Source organism: Oncorhynchus clarkii, unplaced genomic scaffold (genome assembly GCF_045791955.1).
Source record: "Oncorhynchus clarkii lewisi isolate Uvic-CL-2024 unplaced genomic scaffold, UVic_Ocla_1.0 unplaced_contig_3925_pilon_pilon, whole genome shotgun sequence".
NCBI lineage: Eukaryota > Metazoa > Chordata > Actinopteri > Salmoniformes > Salmonidae > Oncorhynchus > Oncorhynchus clarkii.
In genome coordinates this window covers 865-14,946 of record NW_027259004.1, presented here as the reverse complement: position 1 = coordinate 14,946, position 14,082 = coordinate 865, and the positions used below count along the sequence as shown (strand labels likewise).

The 14,082-nt window shown below is 45.5% G+C and overlaps 1 protein-coding gene across 3 annotated transcripts in view; it reads right to left on the bottom strand.

Annotated features, from left to right (window-relative positions):
• LOC139399411 (brefeldin A-inhibited guanine nucleotide-exchange protein 1-like) overlaps positions 1-13,348 on the bottom strand; it is a 36,228-nt gene extending 22,880 nt beyond the window's left edge. For 2 of the 3 annotated variants that reach the window (XM_071144818.1, XM_071144819.1), the window contains exons 1-8: positions 13,014-13,348; positions 12,164-12,280; positions 11,700-11,959; positions 10,086-10,219; positions 6,337-6,571; positions 5,502-5,601; positions 5,251-5,390; positions 3,902-4,010 (exon numbers count right to left, since the gene is read on the bottom strand). In XM_071144818.1, the coding sequence (XP_071000919.1) occupies positions 3,902-4,010; positions 5,251-5,390; positions 5,502-5,601; positions 6,337-6,571; positions 10,086-10,219; positions 11,700-11,959; positions 12,164-12,280; positions 13,014-13,311 (1,393 nt within the window). In that variant the 5' untranslated portion in view covers positions 13,312-13,348. The remainder of the gene's footprint in view (positions 1-3,901; positions 4,011-5,250; positions 5,391-5,501; positions 5,602-6,336; positions 6,572-10,085; positions 10,220-11,699; positions 11,960-12,163; positions 12,281-13,013) is intronic. The other variant, XM_071144820.1, reaches the window with a different exon arrangement.
• Positions 13,349-14,082: the final 734 nt, after the last annotated feature.

The following is a 14,082-nucleotide window of genomic DNA, read 5'->3' as shown; positions in this document are numbered from 1 at the left end:
ATGGAGGTAGCGTTGTGTAACATGGAGGTAGTGTTGTGTAACATGGAGGTAGTGTTGTGTAACATGGAGGTAGTGTTGTGTAACATGGAGGTAGTGTTGTGTAACATGGAGGTAGTGTTGTGTAGCATGTAACATGGAGGTAGTGTTGTGTAACATGGAGGTAGTGTTGTGTAACATGGAGGTAGTGTTGTAACATGGAGGTAGTGTTGTGTAACATGGAGGTAGTGTTGTGTAACATGGAGGTAGTGTTGTGTAACATGGAGGTAGTGTTGTGTAACATGGAGGTAGTGTTGTGTAACATGGAGGTAGTGTTGTGTAACATGGAGGTAGTGTTGTGTAACATGGAGGTAGTGTTGTGTAACATGGAGGTAGTGTTGTAACATGGAGGTAGTGTTGTGTAGCATGTAACTTGGAGGTAGTGTTGTGTAACATGGAGGTAGTTCTGTGTGTGTAGCCTGAGGGGACAGAACAGGGCAGAACAGGCAGGTCTGATGCTAGTGTTCTGTGGGTGAATCAGGTCCATGGTGGTTGTCTGGCTGTAAGAGACATTGTACGTTGGTAAGGGATCTAATTACCCATCGGAAGCTCTCTAAAACATTCAGGACACCATCAGGGTAATGTGAGCTGGCAGTGTGCTTCCTCCACTCAACAACTTCATAGAGCAGAGCACATGGTAGAGGAGGAGGGTGGCAGAGCCAGGGTAGAGGAGGAAGGTGGCACAGCCAGGGTAGAGAAGGAGGAGGGTGGCACAACCAGGGTAGAGGGAGGAGGGTGCACAGCCAGGGTAGAGGAGGAAGGTGCACAGCCAGGGTAGAGAAGGAGGAGGGTGGCACAGCCAGGGTAGAGGGAGGAGGGTGCACAGCCAGGGTAGAGGGGGGAGGGTGCACAGCCAGGGTAGAGGGAGGAGGGTGCACAGCCAGGGTAGCGGGAGGAGGGTGGCACAGCCAGGGTAGAGGAGGAGGGTGGCACAGCCAGGGTAGAGGAGGAGGGTGGCATAGCCAGGGTAGCGGAGGAGGTGGGTGGCACAGCCAGGGTAGAGGGAGAAGGGTGCACAGCCAGGGTAGAGGGAGGAGTGTGGCACAGCCAGGGTAGAGGGAGGTGGGTGGCACAGCCAGGGTAGAGGAGGAGGAGTGTGGCACAGCCTGGGTAGAGGGAGGTGGGTGGCACAGCCAGGTTAGAGAGAGGAGGGTGGCACAGCCAAGGTAGAGGGAGGAGGAGTGTGGCACAGCCAGGGTAGAGGAGGAGGAGTGTGGCACAGCCAGGGTAGAGGGAGGTGGGTGGCACAGCCAGGGTAGAGGAGGAGGAGTGTGGCACAGCCAGGGTAGAGGGAGGTGGGTGGCACAGCCAGGTTAGAGAGAGGAGGGTGGCACAGCCAAGGTAGAGGAGGAGGAGTGTGGCACAGCCAGGGTAGAGAGAGGTGGGTGGCACAGCCAGGTTAGAGGAGGAGGGTGGCACAGCCAGGGTAGAGAGAGGTGGGTGGCACAGGCAGGGTAGAGGAGGAGGAGTGTGGCACAGCCAGGGTAGAGGGAGGTGGGTGGCACAGCCAGGGTAGAGGAGGAGGAGTGTTGCACAGCCAGGTTAGAGAGAGGCGAGTGGCACAGGCAGGGTAGAGGAGGAGGAGTGTTGCACAGCCAGGGTAGAGGGAGGTGGGTGGCACAGCCAGGTTAGAGAGAGGAGGGTGCACAGCCAGGGTAGAGGGAGGTGGGTGGCACAGCCAGGTTAGAGAGAGGAGGGTGCACAGCCAAGGTAGCAAAACTCTCTTCAACTTTTACTAGTTCTAATCACAATGTACAGTATAACCAGTGGTGTTTTTTCCCATATTGTACACAGAGCTGGCTTAAAAAACTCAAAATCTATCCAGAACCTACAGCGTTTGAAAGCAAGTAACATGAGATTATGCAAATGAAAGGTAGATAAGGCATCTAAATAACACTCACAGTACTAGTCACAGCCACCGTAGCCCCCTCCACACTCTATCTAGGTCCCAATGACCCCTACTGTTGCTACAGCAACCAGTCTACCAAACACTCCACACCTTTCTGCCATTACCTGCTCTTCCTGTGAAGTCAGCCAACCAGAGAACAAAGAGGAAAATACCGAAATTAAGAGAAAGTGGAGAGGTATTATCTATGTAATGATGTAAAAACAACTTTTCAGAAACACAATGCATTAGCTGAGCTACAGTATCTACATGGAAAATTGCATAATTAGGATGCACTTTCACTGACTCAGAAAAACATTTTGTTTGAAGTAACCTAAAAGCGTAGGAGACCAAGACATACTGTCTACTTCGGCATGGTCACTAAATGAGTTGGCACTAGCTGTATTGTGACTTCAGCATGGTCACTAAATGAGTTGGCACGAGCTGTATGGTGACTTCGGCATGGTCACTAAATGAGTTGGCACGAGCTGTATGGTGACTTCGGCATGGTCACTAAATGAGTTGGCACGAGCTGTATGGTGACTTCGGCATGGTCACTAAATGAGTAGGCACTAGCTTTATGGTGACTTCAGCATGGTCACTAAATGAGTTGGCACTAGCTGTATTGTGACTTCGGCATGGTCACTAAATGAGTTGGCACTAGCTGTATGGTGACTTTGGCATGGTCACTAAATGAGTTGGCACTAGCTGTATGGTGACTTCAGCATGGTCACTAAATGAGTTGGCACTAGCTGTATGATGACTTCGGCATGGTCACTAAATGAGTTGGCACTAGCTGTATGGTGACTTCGGCATGGTCACTAAATGAGTTGGCACTAGCTGTATGGTGACTTTGGCATGGTGACTAACCCTAACCCCTGTAGCAGTAATGCTGTTTGTTAGTTCTGCTACCTTCCGTGACTTGGTAGAGTTAGCTCTCTGAGTGCCAGAAGGTAGCCTGAGGCTAGCCTTGTAGAGATCCTCTCGAGGGGGATATGTGGGGATATCTGGCACCCCTCTCAGAGCCTCCACTTCCCTGCTTCCTTCCTTGCCTTCGTTAAAGCTCTCTTTCCCTCCCTTCATTAGAGCCCTCCCTTCCTACTTGGTTAAAGGATCGAACAGGAATGATTCCTCTCAGCTCATTCTGAAGCAAGCCGGGGGTCTTATCCAGGAGCACTGACAGAGGGTCTGTCTGTCGCACCATGGCTTTTCCTCATCAGCCGGTTCAGGGTATTGAGTTAGCCTGTCCTGCCCTGGTGTATTAGCCTGCCTGTATTGTATTAGCCTTTCAGTGCTGCTGAGGGAGAGCCTGTCCTGTCAGGGTCTGACTGGGCTAGCCACACTGATGGATGCTAGCCATCGATCTCTTTCTCAGGGTCTGTGCTAGCCATAATGATGAACGCTAGCCTTCTCTCTCAGGGTACAGTATTGAATTAGCCTTCCCTCTCAGGGTCTGTACAATCTGTAGGCTACTGATGAATGCTAATGGCTAGTCTTCTGTCTCAGGGAATATGCTATAGCTGTATTGATGAATACCACTCTTCCCTCTAACCCCAGTTAACCCTAGTGATGAACGGTAGCCTCAGGCAGGTTTGACTGAGAGTAAAGCCTTGGCCATCTTCCCTTTGCTCATAGTTTTACCATTCTACAGGAAAAGGTAGGTAAGCACAATATGCCCCCATGCATCAGCGGCTATAAATATGGTAAATACACACTCTAGGGTTCCACCATTGCTGATATGGAGAATTGAAGTTCTAGGATGTGGGAAGTCAGAGTGATGTAAGTGGAATATATCAAATACACTCCAAATAGTGGAGGACTCCAACTGTGCATCCAAACCCTTTGATCCTCCACAAAGGAGCAGGCAGAACGGTGCACTTGAAGAATGGCTAAACAGTTTTCCTCAGGATCTAAATCCAACCCAGAGGCACACCTGTCCCCACCAGCCTCAGGGTAACTGAAGTTTGGTCAGTCTCTTACCAAGGCTGGTCTGGGAGTTGGGGTTGACATACTGGTCTTTACTCCACTCTACCATACACTTCAAGATGGACACCAGACACTCCAGGCCTTTCTTCCTCAGGGTCAACTCCTGGTGGGAACAGAGAAATGTTACATCAACTTTAGAGCAATATACAGTGGGGCAAAAAAGTATTTAGTCAGCCACCAATTGTGCAAGTTCTCCCACTTAAAAAGATGAGAGAGGCCTGCAATTTTCATCATAGGTACACTTCAACTATGACAGACAAAATGGGAGAAAAACAATCCAGAAAATCACATTGTAGGATTTTTAATGAATTTATTTGCAAATTATGGTGGAAAATAAGTATTTGGTCAATAACAAAAGTTTATCTCAATACTTTGTTATATACCCTTTGTTGGCAATGACAGAGGTCAAACGTTTTCTGTAAGGTTTTCACACACTGTTGCTGGTATTATGGCCCATTCCTCCATGCAGATCTCCTCTAGAGCAGTGATGTTTGGGGCTGTTGCTGGGCAACACGGACTTTCAACTCCCTCCAAAGATTTTCAATGGGGTTGAGAGCTGGAGACTGGCTAGGCCACATGCTGAAAAACCCAGCCACGTTTCATCTTCAATGCCCTTGCTGATGGTAGGCTTTGTTACTTTGGTCTCAGCTCTCTGCAGGTCATTCACTAGGTCCCCCCGTGTGGTTCTGGGATTTTTGCTCACCGTTCTTGTAATCATTTTGACCCCACGGGGTGAGATCTTGCGTGGAGCCCCAGATTGAGGGAGATTATCAGTGGTCTTGTATGTCTTCCATTTCCTAATATTTGCTCCCACAGTTGATTTCTTCAAACCAAGCTGCTTACCTATTGCAGATTCAGTCTTCCCAGCCTGGTGCAGGTCTACAATTTTGTTTCTGGTGTCCTTTGACAGCTCTTTGGTCTTGGCCATAGTGGAGTTTGGAGTGTGACTGTTTGAGGTTGTGGACAGGTCTTTTATACTGATAACAAGTTCAAACAGGTGCCATTAATACAGGTAACGAGTGGAGGACAGAGGAGCCTCTTAAAGAAGAAGTTACAGGTCTGTGAGAGCCAGAAATCTTGCTTGTTTGTAGGTGACCAAATACTTATTTTCCACCATAATTTGCAAATAAATTCATTAAAAATCCTACATTTTTCTGAATTTCTTTTCTCATTTTGTCTGTCATAGTTGAAGTGTACCTATGATGAAAATTACAGGCCTCTCTCATCTTTTTAAGTGGGAGAACTTGCACAATTGGTGGCTGACTAAATACTTTTTTGCCCCACTGTACAAGTACCAAATATACAAAGAAATACACTTTTCTATAGCCATTGGTCAGTCTTACTTGGAGTGGTGTTGTGCCAAGCTCGTGGCCTGCCCGGCCCTGTGCGATCTTCGAGAGGTCATTCACCAGCCTCTCAAAGATATTAGCAGCATTCAAGTCACAATCATAATTCACATAGATATCCACCACACCCTGGGCATCTGAGGGAGGAGACATGAGGGACAGTTGGTACTTGACTTGTAATTGACGTTGATGCGCTGTACCACAGAGAGCATTTCAAATTGACACCACACACACACACACACACTCACCTGCACATATTCTGGTGAGGGTCTGTATGACCATCCATTTATGGTCGTAGGAGCTTGTGGACGTCTCCAGAATGTACAGGAAAATCTCCTTGAAGAACACCTGCGCAGCAAAACAAACCGTGACAGTTAAATATGAGGACACAAAGAGGCCGAGATGAGAAAAGCTTCATAAATCTTAATTTACAGAACTATCCACTGTAACAAAGCCATAAACATATACATCTCACTGCAGGCTGACCGCTCAACTATGAAATCATAACATCTCAACCAACAACATCTGTCTCCGGAAAATACGATGATTTCCTTCATGGCCACAAACAGTCGCGGGTAGATTAAGTCATCAACTTCAGCATGAGGAAATATTACAACCAGACCACTGTGGAAGTGGACTACAAATCAGAAGAAACAGCTAACAGGTAATACTGAAACTCAATCGCACTGAGACAGAACTACATTACTGTGCCCCTCTGATAAACTTCATCTCCCATTAATCACCTGTGTCAGGTGCCTGCTGTATTGAGAGCTGAGAGGTTTACAACATTGGGAGAGGGAACAGGAGAGATTGGCATTTGGGGATACGACAGCTATTCAGCGACAGAACAGAACAGTGTCTCGGCCTGCATGTTGATGGGTTTTCAAGTAGGACAAGAAAGGAGGAATATTAGAAGCAATATGAAAGAGGAATAGTGGTTTGTGACTTTGGGGAGGAAGAGAAATACTATTTGGACTAATAGCTGGTCAGGTAGCTCAGTTAGTCCCCCATAGTGGAACAAAAAAACTACACCCGCAGATTAATCTTTTGCGACAGAGGAAAAACCTAAATGTAGGTAGCTACCTCAATCTGCATCTTCAGGTGGGTCTTGAAGTGGGAGAGGAGGGTGAGGAAGATGGAGAGCGAGAGCGAGAAGACCTCTGGGATGGAGGAGACACCGTTCTTAGACAGCGCCACACACAGGTACTGCTTGATGGCGTTGATGAACATCTCGTTGGTCTTGAAGACGGGCCCAGCGTTCTGCAGGATGGACAGCAGCAGCTGGAGGGACAGCACCTTGGAGCGCAGCTCGTGGGACCTGGCAGGAGACCGAAAGAGGCATTCATTCAGACTTCTAACATTCAAGTGCAACAGGAATAAGAATTATTTATATGTTCAGTAGCCAAACATGGTCAAACGTTGTAGATAGAAATGCCATGAATAGAGCCCATGTGACTCCTTATTATAAATGTCAGAGATGTTTGTTCCAGCATATTTATATCTGAACGTTCCAAAAACGTTGTGCCTGCTGAATTTTCCCTTGATTTATACCATATGCCATCAATCAGCTTAATATGCACATGAAGTGACCCCTGATAATGTATTTATTATTGTGGGATGAAGACAGAGATCAGGGGTGAACTAGGACCAAAAATGGCCCAGGCATTTCTAACACACCGGCCAATTATTTTTTCTTGAGGCCCCTACACCGGCCCATTTTCCCTTGAGGATCCCATTATTAGCCAGATAATTATAATTTTGCACAACAACAAAAAACAACAAGTTATTCAGGCCCTTAGGCCGAAATGCCAGATGGCCAGCCCACCCCTGACAGAAATGCATCAATAACAGGTGCTCTGTGAGACACCATCTGATTCAGTTATTAGCAGCACTTCCTGGTTGACCCACAACTGACAGAGAATCCTAATGGTCTGGTGGCAGTCAGGGGATCTGGGGATGTCCGCCTAATGTCCACCTCTATACTAAGAGCCTGACCTAGCGAGATGAGCTGGAGCTGTTTTCCTTTTTCCAATAACATTTCCAATTATAGATCTGCACATACAAACACCATATGTTACAACGTAGAGAAGGCATATTTCCGTAATAGATCATTATAGTTAGATAATTATATTGTCTCCTATCCATAAGTCCGACCCGTATTTCTAAACAGCTGTTAGATGGAGGAGTAGGAACCCAAAATATGTATTTATTTGCAGTGACTGGCTTCCTATCTGTAATGCTCCCAAGCCCTCCTCTACAGACAGACTGATATTAATGTAGCATACAGAAATATAGTGCATTCGGAAAGTATTCAGACCGCTTGACTTTTTCCACATGTTGTTCATTTACAGCCCTATTCTAAAATGGGTTATAAAAAATGTCCCTCTCAATCTACACACAATACCCCATAATGACATCACAATACCCCATAATGACATCACTATACCCCATAATGACAAAGCGAAAACAGGCTATTAGAAATGTTTGCAAATTTAAAAAAAGAAATACCTTATTTACATTAATATTCATATCCTTTGCTATGAGACTTGAAATGGAGCTCATGTGCATCCTGTTTCCATTGATCATCTTTCAGATGTTTCTACAACTTGATTGGAGTCTCCTTGTGGTAAATTCAATTGATTGGACATGATTTGGAAAGGCACACACCTGTCTATATAGGGTCCCACAGTTGACAGTGCATGTCAGAGCAAAAACCAAGCAATGAGATCAAAGGAATTGTCCGTAGAGCTCTAAGACAGGATTGTGTCGAGGCACAGATCTGGGGGAGGGTACTAAAACTTTTCTGCAGCATTGAAGGTCCCCAAGAACACAGTGTCCTCCATCATTCTTAAATGGAAGAAGTTTGGAAACACCAAGACTCTTCTTAGAGCCGGCCGCCCGGCCAAACTGAGAAATCGGGGGAGAAGGCCTTAGTCAGGGAACCCGATGGTCACTCTGACAGAGCTCCAGAGTTCTTCTGTAGAGATGGGAGAACCTTCCAAAAGGATAACCAACTCTGAACCACTCCACCAACCAGGCATTTATGGTAGAGTGTCCAGACGGAAGCCACTCCTCAGTAAAAGGCACATGACAGCCCACTTGGAGTTTGCCAAAAGGCACCTAAAGACTCTCAGACCATGAGAAACAAGATTCTCTGGTCTGATGAAAACAAGATTGAACTCTTTGGCCTGAATGCCAAGTGTCACGTCTGGCGGAAAACTGGCACCATCCCTACAGTGAAGCTTGGGTGGGAGCATCGTGCTGTGGGATGTTTTTCAAGAATGAGGGAAACTACCCAAATACAGGTGCCAAGCTTATAGCGTCATACCCAAGAAGACGTGAGGCTGTAATCGCTACCAAAGGTGCATTAACAAAGTACTGAGTAAAGGGTCTGAATACTTATGTGAATGTGATATTTAAGTAATTATTTTTTTAAAATACATTTTCTAAAATGTATAAAAACCTGTTTTTGCTTTGTCAGTATTGGGTATTGTGTGCAGATTGATGAATAAAAAAACGATTTAATCAATTTTAGAATAAGGCTGTAACGTAACAAAATGGAAAAAGTCAAGGGGCCTGCAGCGCAGGGGAAACCGGACAACTTTATCATTTCAGCTGGGCCCGGAAAAGGGAGGCAGGGTACATTTTCAGTACAATAACAAATCAACCATTTGAACCATAGAAAATCCAAAGGAACAAAACATACCTGAGCCATGAACAACACGACAAATTACCCAGGGCATGTTTTCAACATTTTGAAATGTATACATGCAAAACATAAATCATATGTGTGGTGTTCATAGTCAGTGGGTTGAACTGAACATGCCATGCAGCTTTGGAGTTTGATAACTTCCCCATTTGACTGTTGAGGACTGTCGGTGTGCTTCCTTAAAGCCAATTTGAGGTGACAAAAAAACAAGGTAATATGCCAAACTTGAATCTTTTATTAACAAATTACAACAGCAAGATTCTATACTGATTTATAATCCCTAAAAAGTCATGTTCAAAGCATCTGTTGTAAGTTACACAGCTATAAAGCAGGTCTCCTGTGTGTCGTCCGGGTATCACCAGAGCCAGTCATGGAGTAAATCTCTCTGTGGGTGAAAAGGCGTTCTGTCTTACAGACACTAAGCACAGCCCTTCTTCTGGTGGCACAGCCATCCTCCCTGTCACCCCTGACAAAGGCCTGTGATAAACAGGGATCCATTCCACCATTGTCTAGAAGACGAAACATCTCTCTTGTGTTCTTAAACAGAACTCTGACAACACTATAGGAACACTGGGCCAGAACTCTCACTAGCAAATGCGGATAGAGTGTTAGGCCACATGGGCCATTGGGAGAATGATGGCGATGGGAGACAGACAGTCAGAATTGAGTTACCATACAGAAACCAGATTCAGGAAATCCTGTTACGTAAAAACTGCTATCAGATCCAGCAAATCAGATGCTTCTTTGGCTGTAACGGGCTGAGAAATGCATACAGAAGAACACCGAAATGTAATCTCCCTTATATTGGATCAAAGATCAAATCTGATTAGATATTTCTCCCTTGTAATTTCCTGTTCTGCAGAGGGAGAAAAAACAGGGACCACAGGAAGCGATACAGAACCAATAATCACCTAAGTGATGCTTCATCCAAACACACACCAACCATCACAACACTCCCAACTAATAACTTGGCTACCCTCCACAAGACATGATTCAACTAAGGAACACACTCCAAAAATAAACCCGTAATAGCCTATTTACTAGGGTAATACATCTACTGATCCTCTATCAATTCTCTAAAACCAAGCAATAATAAGATTCCTGTTACAGGAACTCAACTTACTTTGGGTCTGGCGGTCCATCTGACAGAGGCTTCATAGACAGCTTGCAGAGCGATCTAAACACTAGGAAGGCATCCTTCTGGAGAATATGGGAGAACTTAGCACCTGGTACTGGGCCTGTGGTCGCCCCCGACTCCTAACGCAGAAACACAAACAGATGGTCTACATCAAAAAAGTTTAATCAAGAGTCAATTATCAAGAGTCAATTATCATCCAAATTGAATTCCCCATTTGACAAAAAGAGTGTGAAATAAATGCTTCCAATTAATGTATCTGTTCAACCTCGATCGTGTAAGACTGTAAATCGTACACTTCCAAAAAGGATTATTCGCTGTCCCCATAGGAGAACACTTTTTGGTTCCAGGTATAACCCTTTTTGGTTCCAGGTAGAACCCTCTGTGGAAAGGGTTCTACATTGAAATCAAAAGGGTACTACCTGGAAACAAAAGGGTTATACCTGGAACCAAAAACTGTTCTTCAAAGGGTTCTCCTATGGGGACAGCTGAAGAACCCTTTTTGGTTCTAGAGTGTAGATAATTACAGTGCTCAAATATCACTATAATAACCTGAGGAACTGAGAGGAGATAGTCTATGAATCATGTTGGAATCAACCCCAGCAGACTGGAAGACAGACACTCTGATTCAGAGGAACTGAGAGGAGATCATCTATGAATCATGTTGGAATCAACCCCAGCAGACTGGAAGACAGACACTCTGATTCAGAGGAACTGAGAGGAGATCATCTATGAATCATGTTGGAATCAACCCCAGCAGACTGGAAGACAGACACTCTGATTCAGAGGAACTGAGAGGAGATCATCTATGAATCATGTTGGAATCAACCCCAGCAGACTGGAAGACAGACACTCTGATTCAGAGGAACTGAGAGGAGATCATCTATGAATCATGTTGGAATCAACCCCAGCAGACTGGAAGACAGACACTCTGATTCAGAGGAATTGAGAGGAGATCATCTATGAATCATGTTGGAATCAACCCCAGCAGATTGGAAGACAGACACTCTGATTCACAGGAACTGAGAGGAGATCATCTATGAATCATGTTGGAATCAACCCCAGCAGACTGGAAGACAGCCAATCTGATTCAGAGGAACTGAGAGGAGATAATCTATGAATCATGTTGGAATCAACCCCAGCAGACTAGAAGACAGACAATCTGATTCAGAGGAACTGAGAGGAGATAATCTATGAATCATGTTGGAATCAACCCCAGCAGATTGGAAGACAGACAATCTGATTCAGAGGAACTGAGAGGAGATAATCTATGAATCATGTTGGAATCAACCCCAGCAGACTAGAAGACAGACACTCATTCAGAGCGGTTGGGTTAAATGCAGAAGATCCCCCTTTCCCTTTATGACTGCAGCAGCAGAGGGATTGAATAACCCTTAGCTCTTTAATTCCTCATGTTACTAATGACTTCCATGTTCCTTTTTACAAATTGATAAACCATTTAAATGTAATAAAACATTTTTTATCAGACTGGGTATTTAAACAGTTTTATTTGTCTGTTAAAACAGACACCCATGCTAGCACAAAATCTCTTTGTAGAGCAAAGTGTGTCGCCGTGGTGACAGTCAGGTCAATCCCTCTCACCTGTGTATCATTGGAGCAGACAGACAGCCTGTCGTCGGGCAGCGACGGAGTGAAGCTGGCAGAGATGGGCGTGCCGGGGATTCCGTTGGCATGGACATTCTCGCTGTCGCTGCCCAGAGCCCCCTCGTCTTCCGCCACCTCTGTGACCTCTGTTACCTTGGTGATGACCTCAGCGGGTTCCATAATCTCTGTGGGCTGCTTGGTCTCGCTAGCAGGCTCCTTGGCATCTGAACACAGATGAGCAGGGTTCAGGCAGTACCCTTTGGAGTGGTTTAGTATGCACGGGTCAAAATAGCACTGAGACACACAGCTCTCTCTCTTTCTAGATAGGACAAACAAGTAAACACACAGTAATGCCTAAACTCTCCAGACTTCTCATTCTAAAATTATTTTGTATCAACAAAAGTCCATTGTTGACTTAACTGACCGCAGACACAAATGTGATTTCAGATGCATAGAGTTACCTCCAACGATGGTGTTGACGACTTCCTGTAGGATGCTCTGGACGATCTCCTGGGCTTTCTCCTCATAGTTAGGCTCCTCCTCCTCTACTGCTGTCTCTTGGTCACACTGAGCAGCACCTTGAACACAACACAAGTAAACGTTTAGTCAAAGTCCATTTAAAAGAACCTGAATACACTTAAAACATGTAAGATGGGAAACAGTGAATTGACAGATTGAGTAAAGAAAGTGTTTTCTCTGAGTGAGACTGAGCATTAGCCTTTGATACTGTAATTGTCAATGTTGACCAGATAAACAGTAGTCACTGGTATCAGCTACCACATCTTCCCTGAAGACATTGTGCGTGGATGTGTGTTTGTGTTGAAAGCAGTGAGTAATTTGGAAACAAAATGATTATTGAATCTTTGGATGAGTCTTTTTCTCACTCTCAATCTCTTTTCTATGCCTTCTCTCCGTCAGTCACTAATGAAAGCAGTTATGGGCTGCATTACCGCCGAGTGCATTACCACCGAGTGCATTACCACCTAAAGAGAAAGCTGTCTCATCAAATGCTTATTTAACACAGACAAAATATATTGTCCCAGAGTTCTGTCAATATTGAGTACACAAAAATGTCAAGGTTGAGGCTTTGTTACTGTCTAAAGCAGCCAAGGTACTAGCCGAGCACAATACCCCTGGAAATGTCTTTCCTCAAACACACTGCAAAGTACTGAGCGAGAGGGAAATTCTTTGTCTGTTTGACCTTGAACATTACTGCCTATATGACTGCCTATATTTGTGAGTCTGTCTGTCTGTCTGTCTGTCTGTCTGTCTGTCTGTCTGTCTGTCTGTCTTTTCTAAGGTGAAACTCACACTGTGCTGCTGCCGCCTCTGTCTGATGGTTCTCTGCTGTGCTGAACTCAGAGCCGTTTTCTGGGTCTGGCCTCTCATACACCATCCCATGTTCCCCCTGCTCCTCCTCCATGGCCCCCTGGGTTGGGGTAGGAGTGGTGGGGGTGGAAGTGGGCGTGGGTGTAGAGGGGGTGGTGGGGCCGTTGGCCTCCCGGGGAGGGCCCTTGGCTGGGAGGTAGACGTGCTGCTGGAGCTGGGGTGAGTCCGGTTCCTGTTCCTGGGTGACTTGGGTGTGCTGCCGGGGCCTCTCCCTTTCCATCTGCTTGGCCTCCTGGAGCTATGGAGGGGGTAGAGGGGAGGAGGGGTAAAGACGGGCAGACCCACACACAGACACACACAGCCAGACCCAGGCCAACCCAGCGTAGCCACATACAACCAAACACACACAGACAAAGCCAAATGCACGCACACACACACACGCACACACACAGAGAAATGTGTTAACACAATGTACACAAAGTCATTATATCAATTCCCTCTCAAATATTCCCTAAGGGATTTCCACCCCAATGCCAAGCAGCAACACTTCCCGATGTCAGATCAGGAAGCAACACACGGCAGGTTGGGAATCGCAGCTTTCCAGGCAGAGACATTAGAACACATATTCAGCATGGCTCTTAACATCAGGTCTGTCTAACATGTGTTTATGAATGACATGCTGTCAAAACAAGTATGAGGCAGAGCAGCTCACATGCTTATATAAACTGGGATATTTCAGTGCAGAACAGGAGACAGTATTTCTGGTCTAAAATACTGCATGTTCTCCTGGTTGATGTGTCACTGATGTTGATGTGTATTGATGAGGAGATGTTGAATTACATCGAGAGACAGTTGTCTGAATTATAAATGTCTTCATATGATTCCTCCACAGGCCCAAAGTAATCTGGAGATGTTCTTTATTTTAATTTGGATATGAAGCTATAAATATACACATCATAAACATTTCTAACAGAATACAATGGAAAACTTTATAATATTTGTTCTTCAGCCAAGCTATAGCACAGTATGCATCTATAACATCCACCAACAC